The sequence below is a fragment of the Euwallacea fornicatus genome, chromosome 9 (assembly GCF_040115645.1).
Source record: "Euwallacea fornicatus isolate EFF26 chromosome 9, ASM4011564v1, whole genome shotgun sequence".
Taxonomy (NCBI): Eukaryota; Metazoa; Arthropoda; class Insecta; order Coleoptera; family Curculionidae; genus Euwallacea; species Euwallacea fornicatus.
Window position 1 is genome coordinate 3610117 of NC_089549.1, and position 19536 is coordinate 3629652.

The window sequence follows — 19536 nt, forward strand, 5'->3', positions numbered from 1 at the left end:
TCAGAGGCGTATCAGTCACAAGCATTTAGGGTAATTCGCAAAAATTATCTGTAGGCCAGCAGAACGTGTTACGATTTTCACCTTTTTCAGTAGTAATACGGTTGAGTGCAACATTTGTAATTTGATAAGAGTGTGGGAAGTTGAGGGCAAACGATAGAAGGGCTCTATTTGCTTTCTCTATGAGCGGAGCAATTTAATTTCAGCCGAAAGCCTCTTAGTGTCGAAATTCTCAGAATTTCAAAGTTTATTTTTATAAAAGCTTCTTGTGAAATCACGGAAACCAAGTTGGTTTATAAATTCAGGCCGTGAAACAACAATTAAAACAATATAAAAGTGGTTCAGATCTTGTAAACAAAATATTGACTGGTTTATTTCCAGAATGTTTAGATTCGTATGGGCCTCAAGGCAAAATTTTTGCATCGTCTATAAATATTTAGGCAGATAAACAGTCTTCTGTTGTTAAAATCATCAATCTTGTTGAAAGTTTTTTTTTTTTTTAAATCCACCTTTAATTGAAGATAGCAGGTTTCAATGCATTCCCTGCAACTTTGCAAAGGGAGCTAATAAGTATAATAAGAATTAGACTCGTTACTGGGCATCTGCCAGCATGTGGGCCATTTGATCTTAAGATGTTTTAAGAGTGGCGAGCAGCTGATCGCTACACCGCAACACCTTGCCTTACGTTTCTTAAAGCGTGGTTCACCTGTGTTCATCCTGACCAGAGAAAAATTTAGATCGAACAGGTGAAATGAAGGGATGTTCGATTTTATATGTGTTGTCTGTTGCAGCCTTTTTTAGCGATTTTATCTTCTAATGCAAATATACCACGACGTCCCGCCATATCTTCTTCTAGGAACCAGCCCAGAGGCCCATGGCAAATCAAACACAAACGGACATCTTGCGTATTGTTATCAATGCACCCCCGCCAGGGATCATGTGGCTGCGGACCTTTAAAAATAAAAAATTCCCTGCACGCACCTTTACTATTATCAGGTGACTTCTTTCAGAAAACAAATCCATTTTGTCAAACCAATAGACCGCGTCAAGAAAAGTACGCCAAGTCCTAAAGGTATTTCTTAAGAAGGCACACGTGCATCAGCTGATTGTTAGGTACATTTTAAAGGAAAAAGGGCCTGGGAACCGAACAGAATTTCGTCAGTGGATTGTGCTTTCGGGTGGAAAAAAGTTATCAAATTTTCTAGGAAAATGAACATAGAGGGGAAGACAGAAAAATTTTATGAAAACAAAAAAAAATCATATTACATGTACTGAAAATAATATTTCCATTTAAAATTAAAAAAATCCCAATATTATAAAAGTGTTCAGAGCTCTTTGGCTTTGTATAAAGGGTGGTTCTTAATGGATGATAAAAAATGAAATAAGTGAATCATGAGCATGTTATAAGATAAAAACTTCATGTAAAGCCATGTCTAAAATTGCTTCAATTTTGATTTACAGGGGGTGGAAGTTTCATTTTTTTCGATGTCCATTCATTTCTTGGTTATTTGTACAGACAATTAACTGACAATTCATAGCATCAATCATTGTAGCCTTACGAAGAAACTGAAATAACAATTATTTAAAATATTGTAGGGGGTGTTACATTTCTTGTTGTCGCTCTAAATATTTAAATCAGAACTGTATCTCTTCTGATGGCCTATCGAACTCTGTGAAAAATTCCAAGGATATTTCTAATACTCTGACCACCATTTACAATCCCATTCCTTAACTCTTCTTCAGTGTTCACTGGAGTAGAATATGCTAGAATTTTTAAATGGCCCCCTGCAAGAAAATCTAAACTATTTAGGTCAGGTAACCGAGGAGGCCAAGATGGAGGACTTTTATTAAAGTTTTATCACATCCTTAGGTCAATCGGGACGAACACAGCCAAATATTTTTGCAAATATCTCTTAAACTGTTGTTCGCAATAAAAAAAAACCCAGAGGTAAAAAAATTAATAAAAGACAAGAGATTAAATAAGATTAATGAATAAAATCTAAAAGTGTAATAAACACCGTTAGGATGTAAAATAATGAGAGCGAAAAAAGTAACCCCTGTAGAGTGTTTTTAATAATTGTTATTTCAATTTGTTCGTAATATTAAAATTAATGTCACTACCAATTTTGAGTTAATTGTCTTTACCAATGAGAGGAATGAATGAAAATCGAGAAAAATGGAACACCGTGCAAATCAAAATGGAAGCAATTTAGGACATTTTTATCTTAAAAAAGCTCATAATTCACCCATTTCATTTTTTACCATTCATTAAGAAGCACCCTGTAAAACCACGACTGGCTTAAAACTAATTCTTAAAATTCTGAACAAAAAACCTATTTCGTCCCGTGAAATGCGTGATTCACTTTACTTAGGCCTTCTACTTAACTTAATTTCTCTATGTTTACGGACATTTGCTGGCAAAAGTACCGGAAGTTCCAAGGACGAACTTATGGGTCCAAAAAACTATTGAATGCAACATTACACGTTCTCACACCACTACGTTAGTCGCCCACCTCCACTTGTATCTATGTATGTACATAGTCATTCTTCATTCTTCATCTATGCAATCGCTGTGTCTTATCACGCCATTAAGAGATTGAAAGGTAAATGACTCGTATTTGCACATTTCTTCACACCAAACGTTATAAATAACTGCATGTCTTGTCGCTTTTGTCTTATTATTAGGCAAATAAGTGGGTCTCATCCTGCACAGAATAAATTCCGGAAATGCCGTAATATTTTAAATACGGGTGTTGCCTATAAACATATTGGTGCAATTGATTATTAGGTATTCTTGGTTGATAAGGAAATGAAAATCGGGTGGTACGGGTTAGCCTCGCGCCATGAAATTAAATATTTGTACAAATATTGGAATAATAATAGAGAAAAACTGCCAAACATACAACATATAAACATAAGAATATGAATATAAAATATAAAGAGAATATACAAATTAAAAAAATTTTATATTCCAAAGAGAGAAGTTACGTTCATGGCATTATGTCATGGAAGCAATTTTTGTTTGTCTTCTTATTGTGATGACAATATTAACAAAAAGAATTCGAACTGCACCTAGATATCACTTTGAATCGGTACACTTTAATTGCGTCAATACACCTGTTGCCTGCCTTCTGGAAATTAAGAACTTTGCCACCCGAAGAGGCCCGCCAGCACCAACGTATGTTGATACACGTACTAATCAGTACTAACATGCCGGTAGCTAACGATGTTAAGTCCAGATTTGTGAAAGCTTTTGCAAATTTTACAATCGCCCTGTATTTATGATTAAAATAAAACCTTCAACCCCCAGGTCGGTTGAGGTATGTTTTGATAGTTTTGAGAATAAGGATCCAGGGAGTAGGATCCAGTTTGTTACCCAAGTTTTAAAGACGACTTGCGGCTTCAAACTTTAAAGTTTTTTGACCGTATTTTTTTAGATAATTTAGTTTTTTTGCCTAAAAGGATCTATTCCCATGGACTTCTTCTTAAAGACGTAAAAAATCATTAGATTATTAACTTAAGAACAGTTTTTCAGTATTTTACACACAGTACAGCCGTGTTTTAGGTTTGGCCAATTGGATTCATAGATATAAAGGTTGAATCATCTTTTTAACTTTAAAAATGTTTTTAAGTGAGTCAAGTCAGCCTTCACGATGAATTAACACTTGAATTCTTGAATCGATTAGCTTATGCACTTATTCTCAGAAGTTTCATTCACCTTTCATTGGTCCTTCTTGCATCCTAAACCAACCTAAGTTAATCCTCGACTTTCAGCCAACTTTTTTTTTATTGTGAGATTTTTCAAACGGAGCGAAATTTGAATATTAACCGGAATTAAAAATAACTTTTAAACACTCTTAAACAGTCACACGTGATATGATAACATCAGTGGCCCGGAGTTATCCGAAATAGAATTTCTATTTTTCCTAGCTTGCTTCGAAGAGGATATTTTTCTATTTAGAAACGTGCAATTGCCTAAACTAACTTTTTCCAGATCTCGGTAACAAGAGTGATTTAAATGGACTTTTTTGCTTTTTCAACTCTATTTGAGGTGGGGCTTTATACAACAAGTCAAGTAGCTTAAAAATCATATATTGAACACTCAGCTTTAGGCAATAAAATGTTCCTCATTGGTGCATGCAATCTTCACAGACCCCACCATAAGAAAGTCTCTCACAAGGGTACCATAACCTAACAGGTGACGATATCGACATACGGATGGGGCAACAGACGTAAAAAGCATATGCTTGCCTCCACTGAAAAATAATGGCTTTGTACTTTTGTTACTGTCTCGAGATATCAAGTTTTTCAACCCGCTAAGAATATAAATGCGGGTGAAGATCTCTTTCACCCGCATCTGAGGATGAAGTTTTAATTAATTTACATTAATTTCTGATTAGCCTGAGATGGCTTAATGATTAAAATTATGGAACATAAGTACATGAAATGTAAAAACACACGAGGTCAAATTTATATGAGTATTTGCTAGCTGCCAATACACACCAGTTAGATGGGAAAAGTGCAATTTTTAAATATTTAAAATTTTCTTATTGAAAATGAACATTTTTAAATTCTCAAAAGTCGGGGGAATAATTGTCTATTATTTAAGCTAAATCTGGGCAAAAATCAACTTCTTCTTCCCTTATCTAATCTTGGAAACAGGTTTCCATCTTCGACTAGCGTCATTCATGTAAGTAAGGACTTTTCTCATGCTTCTCGTTTATGGCGCACAGGATACGGAATTAATTTATGTAAGTCCGTCCATCTACAGTGGTGACATAAAAATGTGACCTTAATCGCAGTGAATTAAATGGTTATTGGTGTGAGAACCGAAGCACACTAATGAGGGCCAAATACTACCAGACTGTCTCTAATAAATAACGCGTAAGAGGGCGAAAACCCATCTGCCAATAATCAGGGGGAAACCGAAAGTAAGACCGAAATATCAGCGAAAGCTACCCTTATTTGAATTATTATTGAACCACCCCTACCAAAGGAAAGACATTCTGATAGTGTCCAGGTGACAAAAACTTAAAGCGGATGAAATGAAGGGGTGCATTTCCGATTTCGAAATTTCTATATAGGGGTGATGGAGACAATATGTCCTGATTTCACTCACCTTTCAAGAAAATTGTTTTGTCGTTCGAAGTATGCTAGGGGTAAAGACAGATTTCTAATTTATGGCAGATGATCGCTTTGGTCAAATGCGATATTCAATCAGACACGCTTAGAAAGGAAAGTCATTCTTACTGGTGTTTGGGTGTGGTGTGGATCATAACTTAGTAACCTCAAAACTTTTTAAAAGGTGTACGACTCACCTTCAATGACCTATTGGATCTCAAACAAATATACTGCAATCTAGAAGTTCCTTTGAAAAATCTAAAGCAATCTCGAAAATTCTCCCTATATATTATACATTGGAGAAACTGGGTTTTAATTACTCAACCTGATTTTTGTTATTTGCAAATTAATAGATTTTCAAAACTAACATTTCGCATGCTAGTCAATGGTGCAACCCTGTCACCCAAATGCAACGAGAAGAATTTACAAGTAACCTCAAAATCAACCGGTTCTTAAGCCTTCGTAAATGTCTCCGCCAATAGCAAAACGTCTAATCAGAAAAAGCGAGAGTCAATTGCCCTTAAAACAAGATTCTGTGTATATAAAAAGGGAAAAAAATTTAGAGAAAAATTTAATGCAGGTAACCAAATAATTTTAACAAGACTTTTTCTCAATCGACGCAAAGCTTTCAGCAAACAAAGTTCTCTCCTCTAACGCAATAAATGAAACATGTTCAATATTCGCAATTCGCCTCCAAATAAATTAATCAACATGGGCGTGGAGAGTCCCTAAAAATGTTTCGAACATTCTTTGAAATTAAAATTGAATAATTAAATTAAACTTAAATTTAAATTTCTTCATGAAAATTTATTTAAATCGCGGTTTAACTCAATCGTTTAATTTTCTAACACTTGCTTCTCTTTTAATACTGAAGTCTATTAATATATCCATATCCACGTGCTAGCCATTATCAAGAAGAATACCTTTTTTCCATTGTTTCTCATTGACGAAGATTTTAATTACTCATGTTAGCTCAACAACTATTAGTCGCGTTTCTTGTAGTATTGAGAATATTCAAGTTACTAACGATCATGACGCTATTGTCCGGATTATTATTAGGTATAAAGTTATTGTTTATTATGCCTCGTTTGGTTTGAACACCCATTTGTTGGATTTTTGTGATCGCAAGATGTTTCCTTATAGGTTTAAAGTGGCATATTGCCCCTTAACATGTGATATAAAACCAAGGCAAACATAGACGACAATCGTTGCGTATGCCATTATTTACCTTCCTATTTCAATGTTTGTTCTGGTTTAAAAGCTTTTTACCCCTCCGCGGTTCATCTAACACATTTCCTTTTTTCTTCAAGGGTAGAAGCTGCAGTTGGCTAGTAGATTAACTGTATTTTTAGATGAATACCAAATAGCTGTTGCAAAAAGCACGCAAGCGGGATTCTAAAATTAAATAGGGGTTGGGGAGTCCTCTAGGAAGTGTATTGAGAATAATAGGGGGTGTATGCTGATTCCTTCCGTGTGGAAAAATGCAATTTGAGCCGCTCCAACGGCAATGTATCTAATGAATCGTCTGAAGTTATTATGGGACAATATTAGTCCCCAGAGGCGTAGGTAGAGACTCCTACCCTCATGCGTCCCTCATTCTCACCGTACCTTCATCTAATTTATTGCGACGACGTTGGATTGAGTGGTTTGCAACGACTTCCATATCTAATTAATCTCGAGCAATTAAGCAAAATCAAGAACTAAAAGTTGAATCAAGTTCTCTGCCACTGGTTTAACGGGAGCATTGCGATGCGGTGGTAACAAGGCCACGTGTCTGAAGCGCCAGCTGCACGTGCGGATCCTCCCCACACGTACATACAGACTGAGGCAAACAACCTTAATAAGAAGGGTCCGCAAACAATTTCCTTACCTTTGTAATATTAAAATATTTGATACTATATTATTCTGTGTGATGATGTAAAGGTGTGCATGGACTGCCACCCTTTCGGACCCTGGTGCTAAAGGTGTGCAATACAAATGTGTTGTGCCGACTGTCTTGCACTTTGATTTTGGACAAGACCGAAATCGGCAGCCAAACGTTGGGCACCAGAATATCGCTTAAAAAAAGATATAGCTGAACGCAAATTCTATTTTCCTAATAAGAGCTGCCATAAAATTCTTGAAAGAATTTCCCTTCCGAAAAGGACACCAAACAAATTGTAAGAAGCAACGATCCCCAAGAAGTTTATGAACCTTCATTGAAAATAAATAAATTTCCAAATATTCCAAAAATATCTTAAAGTTCCATTCAAACTACGATTTTCTAGGAATCCGAAGAAGTCGCCTAAAGCCTCGTGTGAATCGGTAAAATTTGGCTTTTCTGAAAATACCACTTCTCAACAAGAGACTTTCTTAGTAAACGATGTCGTGAAAGCCTATATCCCCCAAACCAAACCTAAAGTTTCTTTAGTCACGAAAACATTAATTCCCAAGGGATAACAAAAGTGATCGTACTGCTGAGGGAGGAAGGCTAAATGACTGAGACGTCTTTCGAGCGAACATTCCAATGAAAGAGAAATTTATGGTAAAACTTTTTCACTCGCCACCGAACAACGATCGGGTGACAATCAGATCAAATTGAGGGAAAAATCACATACAAAAATCATAAATGTTAGAATACCACGCGTTAAACCCCCTGGCATGGGAAAAGACTAAGGAAAACTGGATAGTCAGTGGAATGTAAACAAACCAGAAAAATATGGTTCCCGACCCAAGGTAGACATATGGAAAGTTTTAAGGTACTTCGTAGGAAACCACAAGTTATTACAGAATAAATTGATAAATGCGTCCTCTAGGAATGAAGGACGACCCGGTTTCTAGTGCGGAAAAAAATCTTTATACCAGATCAGGGGATATGCCTCAGGACCACAAAAACAACTTGCCCACCAAACAATTTCAGTATCAAACTAGGGATGTTATGACGTTTTCTCAAAACAAATTAATAACAAAAATACTGAAATTGAATTTTTTTTCGCTGAGACACACTGTATATGGAGATAGTGGCGCCATAAATGTTTCAAATGAACTGCAAGTGAAATACGGTCGTGCCCTTCCCCATGAAGAGAACTAGTTGTTTTATGGAGGAGGAGCAGTCGCACGAAAGAAATAACAATATACAAAGTGCTCTATTTAAAATTTAAGTATCGATGCAGGTTAAACTGGAAATGTTAAAAAATCATTGGATAGTTAATTTGATACAGCCGACAATATGCCGAATAAAGACTCAAAAAGTTGTTTTAGTCGAACAAAAAATGGAAAAGTTAGTAGCAGAAATCCATCTCTCAAGGGCAGCCGATATGTCGGTTTTCTCAACAAATTGTTTTTTTTCCAGAAATATAATTCGAAGAAAGTAACATAGAAAGCCATGTATTTGAGAAAATCAAATTTTCGCTGCCTGAATGTGTCAAAACACATTTTTTAAGTTTTTAATTTGAAGGCATCCAAAAGGCTTTAAAAAATATGACTAATACCTGTCATTTTTCCTGACATGAATGTTCTGATGCAACCATGGATCCACGTGAACTTTCCCCCAGATCGTGGGTGTGCATAACAATTTTATTGACACAGATAACTAATATTTTTCTATTTGTCTATCACTTAATAGTTAAATAAAATTCATTTGATCGGTATATTTATAGTGGAATGTTATTATCTCAATCACGGCTCTAAAAACTCAAAAACAGCAGTTTTAACTATTGATACCCTCTGCATTATGTGAATTAATTGGACCAGAGTCCAGACATGTGGGTGGTTCAGATACGAGTAAATATATTTATATTTAAATTGTTTACATTGAAACAAAAAAATTACGAAAGATTAATAATTAGTTTCAATTACGTATGTTCGCTGCTATAGATTTACAACAACCGTCGGCATTTTAACCCCACAAGTAAATATCGAAACTTGGCATAAAGTCACGTTTGTAAAATTCTTTGAGATGCAATAAAAGAAAGTAACAAAAGAGGAAATACTGAGAAGAAATACAGCAATCTGACCATATGGTGGACACATTTTTTACAAGCAATCGACATTTTCGGGAACATTCATGGGAAAATAGTAATTTTATTAGTCACAGGTACGAGATGGTACAAACAAAGAATGGAAGTTTCACATCTTGAAACCACCATCCTAACAGTCATTAACTAATAAAACGAAGGCCGACAAGGGCACTTGGAAAAAATGAGGTGACGCATTGAGTGGCCAATTGAATAAGAGGCCACCTAATTGGTCAGGACCTTTGACCTGCAATTAAGTTAATTTCACCAATTAGCCACTGAGCCGGGCAGATGTTTAAATCACAGAAAATTAATTAGTTGTTGATTAATTGGCTCTTATGCGATTGGCACTATCAAAACTAACGTTGAAAAAATCGTTAGAATGTGGTAAGGGATAGGGAGTAAAATAACGAATGATGTCGATCAAACGGAGGATTATAACAATGCAGATCTCAAGCTGACAGGAAATGCAGTACAATCTTTGCCCATCCTTCGTGCACTCGACATCCGCTATTCAATAAGAAACTTCTAAATTATAGTACTAGATAATAGGATAATATAACCGCGTTAATAACAATAAGAACTGTGTAAAGGGGCTTAAAATATTGTAGTCTGGAATTATGTAATTATCAATCTACTAACAGCTGCTCGACTAAACTGTTTTCCTGACTGAAAAATCTTACATACAATATCTGATTTTCTTGAAAACAATGTTTAAAATGCTGGCAGTGTCCCTCTTTGACTCTAAAAACTTTCTGGAGCATGACATAAAATTAGTACACCTCCCACATGTTTCCCAATAAAAAGCAATTTAAAGACCAAGTAAAAATTAAAAGGTAGACTGTTCGCTAGACTTATTAATGGATTACTGTCAGTCAGCTGGTCCTCTCATATAGATCCTTAAAAAGCAATAAATTACCTAAAGGCACCGGAAACGTCCGATCTAAACTTCTTGAGGCAACGAATTTAATGTCTTGTGTGTTTAATTAAAGGGTGATTCAGGTTTAAGCAGTTCTTCCACGAAACTGTAAGCAGAGTAAGACCTTATTGGCAGCAACACAATTTCCTCCACATAAATTGATCTTTACTACTACTACTGGATATCCCATCAATTTGCTTTCTACAGAAGATATCGAGCCAAATTTAGATCGAAAATATTTTTAGATCTATTATTTATTCTTTATATAATCAAATTTTGGCGAACTTCATGTTTGTGATGCATTCTGCATCAAATCGAGGTAAAAGGGACGCAAAACGTTTCACGCATTTATTATATATTGCCATATTTGCTTTTCAGGACCATCCAAAATAGCAATAACGTTCCTAGAATTGTGATTAAATTTGCTGAAGTCAATGTGAAAAGGGCTATAAGCATATACCTCAATAAGTTAGATTAGAAAATGACCTAGAGTAGGATGCAGTGACTATAAAGAAAGAGTAATTTTTATTTTGCATTGCAGAATTGAACATTTAATTATGTTAATATTTATTTTTTTTGTAGAGGCCTAGATAGACAGGTCCCATTTACTTAATTACACCAGGTAAAATACCCCAAGGTTTTTGATAAGTTATGGGGCAACAATCTAAGCCCACAAAATTAATTAAAATAATATTTTTTTGGTTCTAATTTAAAGAAATTGATTTTCCTCATATTTAACATTACTGCAAAGTTAAGGAAAAAACTTGAAAAGTTTGAGCGATATTTAAAATAACACCCTGTATAACTAAATAGTAATTTTGGGCTTAAAGTCAGAATGCAGAGTAATGCTATACTCGAGGATACATGTAATACCAGTCCTAATACTGAGCTAATCACACTAATGTCATGAAGATACTTCCACTTTAAGTCATATTAGTTTTTTTAAAAAATTCCAAGACAAATCCTATTTTAATGACTTCTACAGAGATAAAGACAACAAAATAACATAGAGAAAGAGAGGCAAATGACTGCATGGCAAATTAAGTAAGAGAGACTGACTAATGCACAAATTGGAGGACATTATTGATACCCCCACTCACATCTTAATCTTCTATTCCTGCTTTTCTCAAAGATCAACTTACTTAAGACCCATGAAGAGAGAAACCACTAAATAACTTGTCCTTTAGCACACAATAATCAGCTACAGAGTTAGTTATTTACCTAAATGTTTACCTATTAATTTAATTGAGACTCATTCATAAAGATTAAGACAAACTACTCAAGCAACAAGTATCTAATTTACGGACGAAGGAATATTGCCCTTAGACTTATCACAGTTAATATGTATTCCTCTATGTAGTATTTTAAAGATTATTTCTTTAGGACATGCATAGTATTAAATAAGTACTTACAGGAATTTAAACTGGAAGACTGGCCCATGGTTCAGAGCAAAGATAAAGCTAAATAATTAGATATTTGGCGAATTTTATCACTGTATATTGCACTTATTTAACCTAATTGGAAGAGTTTGTCCTCACATATTTGAGACAGTACGTTGACTTTCGGCGATTGAAGAATATAATATACGGGTTAAACCAATGGAACAATTTTTCATATCGTTTATATGGTTTTCACGTTTTACATCACGGAAAAATGAAAAACCTTAGAAAATCAAGAATTACGAAAAATACAAAAAAATTGGAAGAAACAATAGTAAAGTTAGCAGCAGATGTAGGTGAATAAAAATTCTTCTTCTCCTTATTTCAATCAAAATACGTGTTTTCAAGATGACATGTAGAACATTCAGGGTACATCTAATAGTGACAGTTAGATCGGAGTGAGCAAAGTTGTTCTGCCATGTTGATGTTATAACTTTTTTCTCACTTTTTGCCAGCAAATTTTGTCAAATTTAAATTATAAGCTATTTCTCTATGAAGTAGCAAACAATCACACGTGTACCAAAGTTGATTTCATGAAGCACACCTCATGTTCCAATTAAAAGAAGTTGAAAAATCAAATCAATATAATAAATTACGGAAGTCATCCATCGCTGTTAACCGAAAATTGCCAGAAAACATACTAAATGTAAATTGAATTAACGAAGGAGGGGAACGAAAATTAGAAGTAACGAAATATTTGACTTTCGTAATTATTTGTTTTTTTTTTTAATGATTTATTATGGTGGCGCCTCTTATGGCTAGTGATGGTATTAAGCACTAAGAACACACTTCATTTTGACGTTTATCAAAAATAATCATCCGTCATATCACTCAAAAAAAGTAAACACCAACAATTGATATGGCAAGTTGAATCAACATTTTTATTATTTTCTGCTAAATTTCTGTGATCACCTTCTTATTGATCTACGGTTATACAACAGAAGAAATTTGTTAATAAACAGAGTATCGGAAAATTCTATTACAATAAGGATCACGGTGTTATCAAAGTTGCGTTGCGTCATGTCAGTTTGAGACCTTGATCGTCCTGAAGGTTCTACGTGTTCGAAAACATACGTTTAAAATAAACCTTTCAATTAAAATCAGTTAACTTCTCCTCACATAGATAATACGACATGTCTAGTGTACGGTGCAGTTTGGCCACAGCGGGAAAATATGCCTTTGTCGCCAGAAACTCTAAATTGCAGCAAGGTGAGTGCCTAATGTTACCTTTGCAGTTTGTACTGAACTGAGTAACAATGAAACAAAACACAGTTTATTTTGTACACAAGTTTCTCAGTTTGTTTTTGGATAAACATAAAATTTAGGGTATTTTGAATTAACACTTTCCAAATCTTTCACATAGTCGATAAGGCTTGAAATAAGATACATTTAAATGCATCAGTAATATTATGAATTTATGTTTCAATAAAAAAAAACAGAAATGACCAATCTCAATTTACTGTATTACTGCCAAGATTATGGTTGATTGCCTTGAATTGGTTTAGATGTTTTGCCAATGAGCATAAATAGGTACACTTTATACCTGACATAAAATACTAAATTAGATTTTATTTTTGCTCAGTTTCAATTACTCTAGTCTTGGCAATAATTAACATTATTAGTGAAATAAATATACAAGGCTTTCAACCAAACCAAAAGTGTCTGTGGAAATACTTTTATTCTTATTATCAATATTAGCTACTATATGGCAGTATAACATATTCCAGGTCTGACCTCTGCCATTTATTTAAAGCAGCTGCCTCATAATCGAGGCATATCTACTAGCATATTCCTTTTGAAGACTATAGGTGCTGGAGAACCTCCTGCAAATCCTCCTACGTCTCCTTCCACGTCAACTTCAAGTGGAAGCAATGGAAGTGGGAAAAATAAAAACACACTATCATGTCCTAAATGTGGAGATCCTTGCACTCATGTTGAAACTTTTGTCAGTTCTACAAGGTGTGTAATTATGTTTTTGTTCAGAAGAAGTTTTGGTTAGATACTCTTTATGTATAGAATAACTAAGAAATTAATATCAATTTTAAATTGATCATGCAAATTTTTTACCTTATTGGTGTCATAAAATGACATTGGTTTATTGTCCTCCAGAACACTGCTTAGCACACAAGCTTTGCAGCATAAGCTTCAAATATTTCAATTAGTATTACATTAATTCTTGTGTGATTGCTACAGTTGGATGCTCAGAGTAAATTATTAAACAGCTTCTGTTTTAAGTAGCAGATTAAAATTAAAATTTTCTTAAAATTATCGATATTGCTTGAAAGCCAAAATTACCAAATATTAATTCATAATAAATGAGGTAACAAATATCTGTATTAATAAACATTTTTAGGATACTCATGTCTGACCATTTGAATTGTCTTTCACAAAAGACTGAGCTTATCGCAAATCCTGATAAAGTAACTTCTTGTCAAATTGAAATGGTTATAATGAGTTCAGTTAAATTAAAAAGGTGTAAATGATTTCAGATTTGTAAAATGTGAGAAGTGCCATCATTTCTTTGTGGTGCTCAGTGAGGTTGATAGTAAAAAGAAGGAGGGAGTTGACCTTAAAAATGGTCAATATAGAAAGCCTCCACCACCTCCAAAGAAAATTTATGAATATTTGAACAAGCATGTTGTTGGTCAAGAACATGCCAAAAAGGTGACCGAAAGTTGCAAATAAACTTGTATTTTTGCATTTTTACGAAAAAAACTTGTTTTGCATTATTAATCTTCTAGGTACTATCTGTTGCGGTGTATAATCATTATAAAAGGATATACAATAATGCTCCAAATCAATTAAATAATAGGCAGGACATGGCTGTAATGGAGCAAGGACCACATCAAAATATGACCCATAGAGGCGAGTTGAATGATTTATGGGGCTTGGGGATTTTTATTACATAGTTTTCATTATTTTCTGTACCAGGCATTTGCTTGTCCGATGTAACTTAAGTATAATCTCTTGTTTTTTTTATCAATCAAATCATGCTTTCTGAAGGGTTTTTTTATTCGTTTAAATGCAGATTTGCTCCATATCACAGGCATGGGGCAAAGTCCTATGGGCATCAGTTTTAGTCCTACCGAACCTCCCTATACAAAGACCACATCACAGAGTGCTATAGGATCAGATATTTTAGATCGCACTACACATGAACTGAAGCTTGAAAAAAGCAATATTTTGCTGTTAGGTCCTACAGGATCAGGTAATTTTATGAAAACTGTGAGTTGGTAATATTATATTCACAAAAAAACTTAGGCAAAACTCTGTTGGCTCAGACAATTGCTCAATGCCTAGATGTTCCTTTTGCTATCTGTGATTGTACCACATTAACACAAGCTGGTTATGTGGGTGAAGATATTGAGTCAGTTATAGGGAAACTGTTGCAAGGTAAGAATTTTTTAAAGTAGTTATTGTCTATTACGATCGAGAGAATTGTATTTTGTACATTAGATGCTGGATATAGTGTGGATAAGGCGCAAATTGGTATTGTGTTTCTGGATGAGGTTGATAAAATAGGTGCTGTTCCTGGTATCCACCAATTAAGGTAAGCTTAGATTGTATGAATGTTTAAAAGTTGCAGATTGGTAAAATAAATTGATACAAAATTATCCAATAAAGGTTACTTTTATGATGAACGTAATGTTTAGTATGTGTATATAATATAAGGTAATGAAGCTAAAAACAAGGTACAATATACCCATTATATTATTTCAATTTTTTAATTAAAATTGCGTCATTAAACCTAAACATTTATTCGAAATTGAATTTCAAATTTAAATCATTTTCCAGATATTTTACATATTAAACTTTTACAGTTGTTTTGTTGAAATATATTAGAGATGTTGGTGGTGAAGGAGTGCAGCAGGGCATGTTAAAAATGCTTGAAGGCACCATTGTAAATGTTCCTGAAAGAAATTCCCCTCGAAAGTTACGCGGAGAGACGATACAAGTAGACACAACAAACATCCTCTTTGTAGCAAGTGGAGCCTATAACGGATTAGAGCGATTAATTCAAAGGCGAAATAACGAAAACGTATGATCTATCATTCTTCATCAGCAGTTTAATCATTGTTACAAATATTTTATAGTATTTAGGCTTTGGAGCCCCTGTTACAGGTGGGCAGGGTAGGAGAGCTGTAGCACAAGAAGCTACTTTACATTCATCTACTCAGTCAGCTGAGGAGGAAAATGCGGAGAAAGATCAAGCTTTGAAGCAGGTACAAGCGAGAGATCTCATCGACTTTGGAATGATACCTGTAAGAATATTGGAGTAAACCTTTATTTTTTTCTCATTTTTTCCCAAGCCATAAAGATCTTTTTTGCTTGTTTAGGTTAGTTCAGGTAACCAACCTCATCTGCTCATCTAATAGTAATTCTATCTTAGATTTAAGGATTTCTAATTGTTCTTTAGACTTGGGCTAATTTCTTTAAAAAAACGTTTATTTTTCGTTTATAGTGGTGTCTGAAATCTGATCACCCGAAAAGAAGATTATTTTAATTATTTACAGATATTCTTTTGCATAAATGAGCATGAGTTGCTCTTTTCAGGAATTCGTGGGTAGATTTCCCGTGCTGGTACCGTTCCACTCACTCAATCAGACGATGCTAGTAAGAATATTAACAGAACCGAAAAACGCCCTTATTCCTCAATATCAAAGGTTGTTAGTGATGGATCAGTGCCAACTTACATTCACCCCTGATGCTTTGAACGCGATAGCATCGCAAGCTATGGAGAGAAAAACAGGGGCGAGAGGCCTTAGGGCAATAATGGTATGAATCCATAAAATAAAAAAAAAACCGATTGAAAGAAGTTTATGTTAAAACATTGCGTATCATAGTTACTTTTCTGAAATTTCCTGGGTTCTATTCTTTATAGAGTTATTCATCATGCTTATTATAGAATTTTGACTTGGTTCTAGGTATCAATTAATTTGAACTAAATATCTTGAACAATAAAAAAGTTGCAAAGAAACGGCGAAAAAAATGATAAAAATTGGCATTAAACCCAAAAACATGTCTTTAGGTCCTCACTTTTGGAACGCATTTGTTACATAGCATGAAAAGTTCTTTTGTGAACTAAAAACATTTTTTAAATCAAATAAATTTAGGAAACTCTTCTTCTTGAGCCAATGTTCGAAGTACCCGGTTCCGGAATCTCGGAAGTCCATATAACCGAAGACTGTGTGCGTGGGAAGAATCCAGCGGTTTACGTTAAAACTAGCTCTGAAGTGTCGGAAGAAGACGAGATTAACGCCACAATTAGACTAAAGCAATGATATTGGGGTGAGCTACATTTATAGACCAATGTTACAAAGTCAAATTCGATGGCGTGATGACTTAGTGATTTACATCTTCGGGATGTTTGTTACTTTTAATCACTGTCAAAATTGACAGTTTTGAGAAGAAAAATACGATATAACAATTGACTCAAAATTGTTTCCAAGTTTAGTAGGTATATGACAATAAAATTGTTTAGAATAACAATTTAAGTGTGGGAAATTAAGCTGTCCAAAACGTGGAAATTACTGACCACTGCCAATGTTAGATTATCGTGAATTTCCTGAAAATTTTTTTTTGCGTGTCGAAATTTCATCTAGAATTAAATTTCTTTACTTTCTCGCAGGGATTAATAATTTTCTTAAAAATCAACCAAATTCATATACTTACAAATATACATGTTACTTTTGATAACCTCTGTTAGTACCTACTGTTAGCCTACTTTTTAAAGCCAATAAATATTGTATTTTTCTTCGAGATTAGAATTTTTTCGATAAATATTATTTTGTTTATAGCTTTATTCTAGTAACTGTAAAAGCAACTGGTTGAAATAGGGAAAAATGTAAAAATATAAATCAAAACTATAAAACTAGCTCATAGTGATAATGATTGTTGATTCTACTGATTCAGATGTGATGTTTGATGTAGGTAAATGTAAATATTTGTGAAAAATAAAAATTTTTTGGAATATTAATGATCCTATAATTGTTATCCTTTGATAATTGTTTGTGTTACATATGTACCTACAAACAATTCGGCAATGCAACTGGAGTTCAATTAAGGACATTGTCTAATAAACATAGGTTTGAAGGTAATACATAGCTTGAGTTTTGAGTCCTTTTTGATTTTATTTGGGGGGGGGGGAGGATTGTAAAAAAATCCTGCAGCAGACAAAAGTAATCCTACATCTATAAAAGACTATTACTTATGACTAATAGGAAAAAGATGTGAGCTTTCTATGTCATTTGTTACGTATATGCATGCAATGTGCTTTGTACGTATCGTATAAACCGCAAGTTACCATAAATATTTTTCTTTGCAAAAAAAAAATATTTATGGTAACTTGCGGTTTAAGTAACTTTTTGACTCTAGCAAAAATTACAGCAGAGCCAAAAAAATTAAAGTCACTTGGTGACAGAGAAAAAATTAAAGTTGTTCCTACAAAAATAAAAACTTTTATTTTCGAACTACACGCCAATATTTCCACGTATTCAAAAATGATTCTGCTTAAGCCAAAACATGTCAAATTATGTAGCAACTGTTGGTTCCAAAATTAGTGAAAATCCATAAAAGAATAATAACTATTTCAAAAAAATTATATTATTTTGAGAGTTTTGACGTCCTGCAGCAGCAAAACGAAGGGTGTAGGTAAGTTTGCTTAAAAGGTCTTATTTTTTTTAAAGAAATTTTTCTCAAGCGTTATAATCATATCACGGACACTGTATATTTTTTATATTAAAATATTACTTAAAAGGAGAGTTACATATAAGAGTTTCGTCAGATTCGCTCAAAAAATGAAATTTGTATTTTTTGAAAGTGACTGTGAAAACTAATGCCCTGCTGAAAATCAATTGAATATCATATGGGCGGTGTATCAGAAATCATTGGGCCATGCTAACCAATATAGTAAAAGAGGAAACAATTTAAATTTTATGATAATGTAAACCGAGTTCAATTAATCAGAACTGAAGAATAAATTATTTACCCTGAACCAAAAAGTTCCCAAACTAAATATGTGTTAATCACACCTTATTCAATTTAGATGGATAATTTGTAATAATTATTACAAGTTCAAGTTCAGCATAAAAATATAAAGAACAATAGTAACTAATAATAAACAATAATTATGCGATATTTTACACTCCTAATTAATTTATAACGCGGGGTAATTGAAAATTATTGACTTCATCACTGCAACTTTTCCTGTTCTATAACGTAGCGGTATCGTTTGAAATGCGACGTTTCGACTTTCAGTAATTATTATCAGATTTACTTTTCCTTACGGATTCTATTAAATTTTAATATTTTTGCATTCAGATTTTTAAAATTCTTAAATTAGATGAAGATCTCACATAAACATTAACGTCACTGAAGATATTCAATATTCCATCGCCGTGATTCACACTGTGGCATGGCAATCAAATATTTTGTATTGTAAGGACATCTCCTAAAAGGAGCCATGCATTGGCGTAAAACGCTCGTTCTATTTACCATAAATGGCCTTAGCCCGTAATGTTTACTGGGTAATTGCCAATTACCCTTATGATAAGATACTTATGTTCACTTAGAGTCTGCTATAAATGTCCTAAATTTTTATCTGTTAACACATTAGTCAATGATTTAAATAACATAACGATGTACCCTTAACGATCATGTTACACGTATATTACCTCGAAATCATGTTTTACTTACGTGCAATTAGCTAGTTCTGATCCATTTGTGTTTCGTTATAAAAGCGATTATTAATCCACAGATGTATAAATTACTTTCAATAGGTAATTAAGGTATTTTAAAGGTACTTTGTAATTTTGGCTAGTATGAAATTATCGATGTGCTGCCAACTTTAAATGCAACTTTTTATAGAAATGTTAGAATAGAACCAATTGGTTAAATTCCTGATTGCTTTCGAAATCAGCCTCATGTTAGAGTTAACAGCCCAGTAATAATTTGGCCTTTAAACGTTAAAGAATTAGCAAATGAACATGAAAACGTTTTATGTAATGTGTACGTAGTGAGGTTTTAATCATGTCTTCTATTTATGGCCTCAATCACAAGCCCGTTA

At 33.8% G+C, this 19536-nt stretch overlaps 2 protein-coding genes across 4 annotated transcripts in view; one reads left to right on the forward strand and one right to left on the reverse strand.

The window, feature by feature from the left end:
* The window catches only part of neur (E3 ubiquitin-protein ligase neur), a 32686-nt gene extending 20938 nt beyond the window's left edge, over nt 1-11748 (reverse strand). The window contains exon 1 of one of the 2 annotated variants that reach the window (XM_066285836.1): nt 11445-11748. Coding sequence is in view for 1 of the 2 variants with exons in the window: in XM_066285837.1 (XP_066141934.1) it covers nt 11445-11472 (28 nt within the window). In the remaining variant the exon portion in view is untranslated. The remainder of the gene's footprint in view (nt 1-11444) is intronic. The other variant, XM_066285837.1, reaches the window with a different exon arrangement.
* Nucleotides 11749-12281: 533 nt separating this feature from the next.
* On the forward strand, nt 12282-17448 carry ClpX (Caseinolytic protease chaperone subunit). Of its 2 annotated transcripts, none has more exons than XM_066285538.1 (11): nt 12282-12680; nt 13199-13430; nt 13961-14135; nt 14213-14336; nt 14518-14679; nt 14733-14864; nt 14928-15021; nt 15315-15510; nt 15566-15733; nt 16026-16247; nt 16586-17448. In XM_066285538.1, the coding sequence occupies exons 1-11, from the start codon at nt 12605-12607 to the stop codon at nt 16751-16753; spliced, it is 1749 nt and encodes a 582-aa protein (XP_066141635.1). In that variant the 5' UTR covers nt 12282-12604; the 3' UTR covers nt 16754-17448. The 2 variants fall into 2 exon arrangements, with proteins under 2 accessions (XP_066141635.1, XP_066141634.1); XM_066285537.1 differs by having other exon boundaries at nt 12283-12680; nt 14500-14679.
* Nucleotides 17449-19536: the final 2088 nt, after the last annotated feature.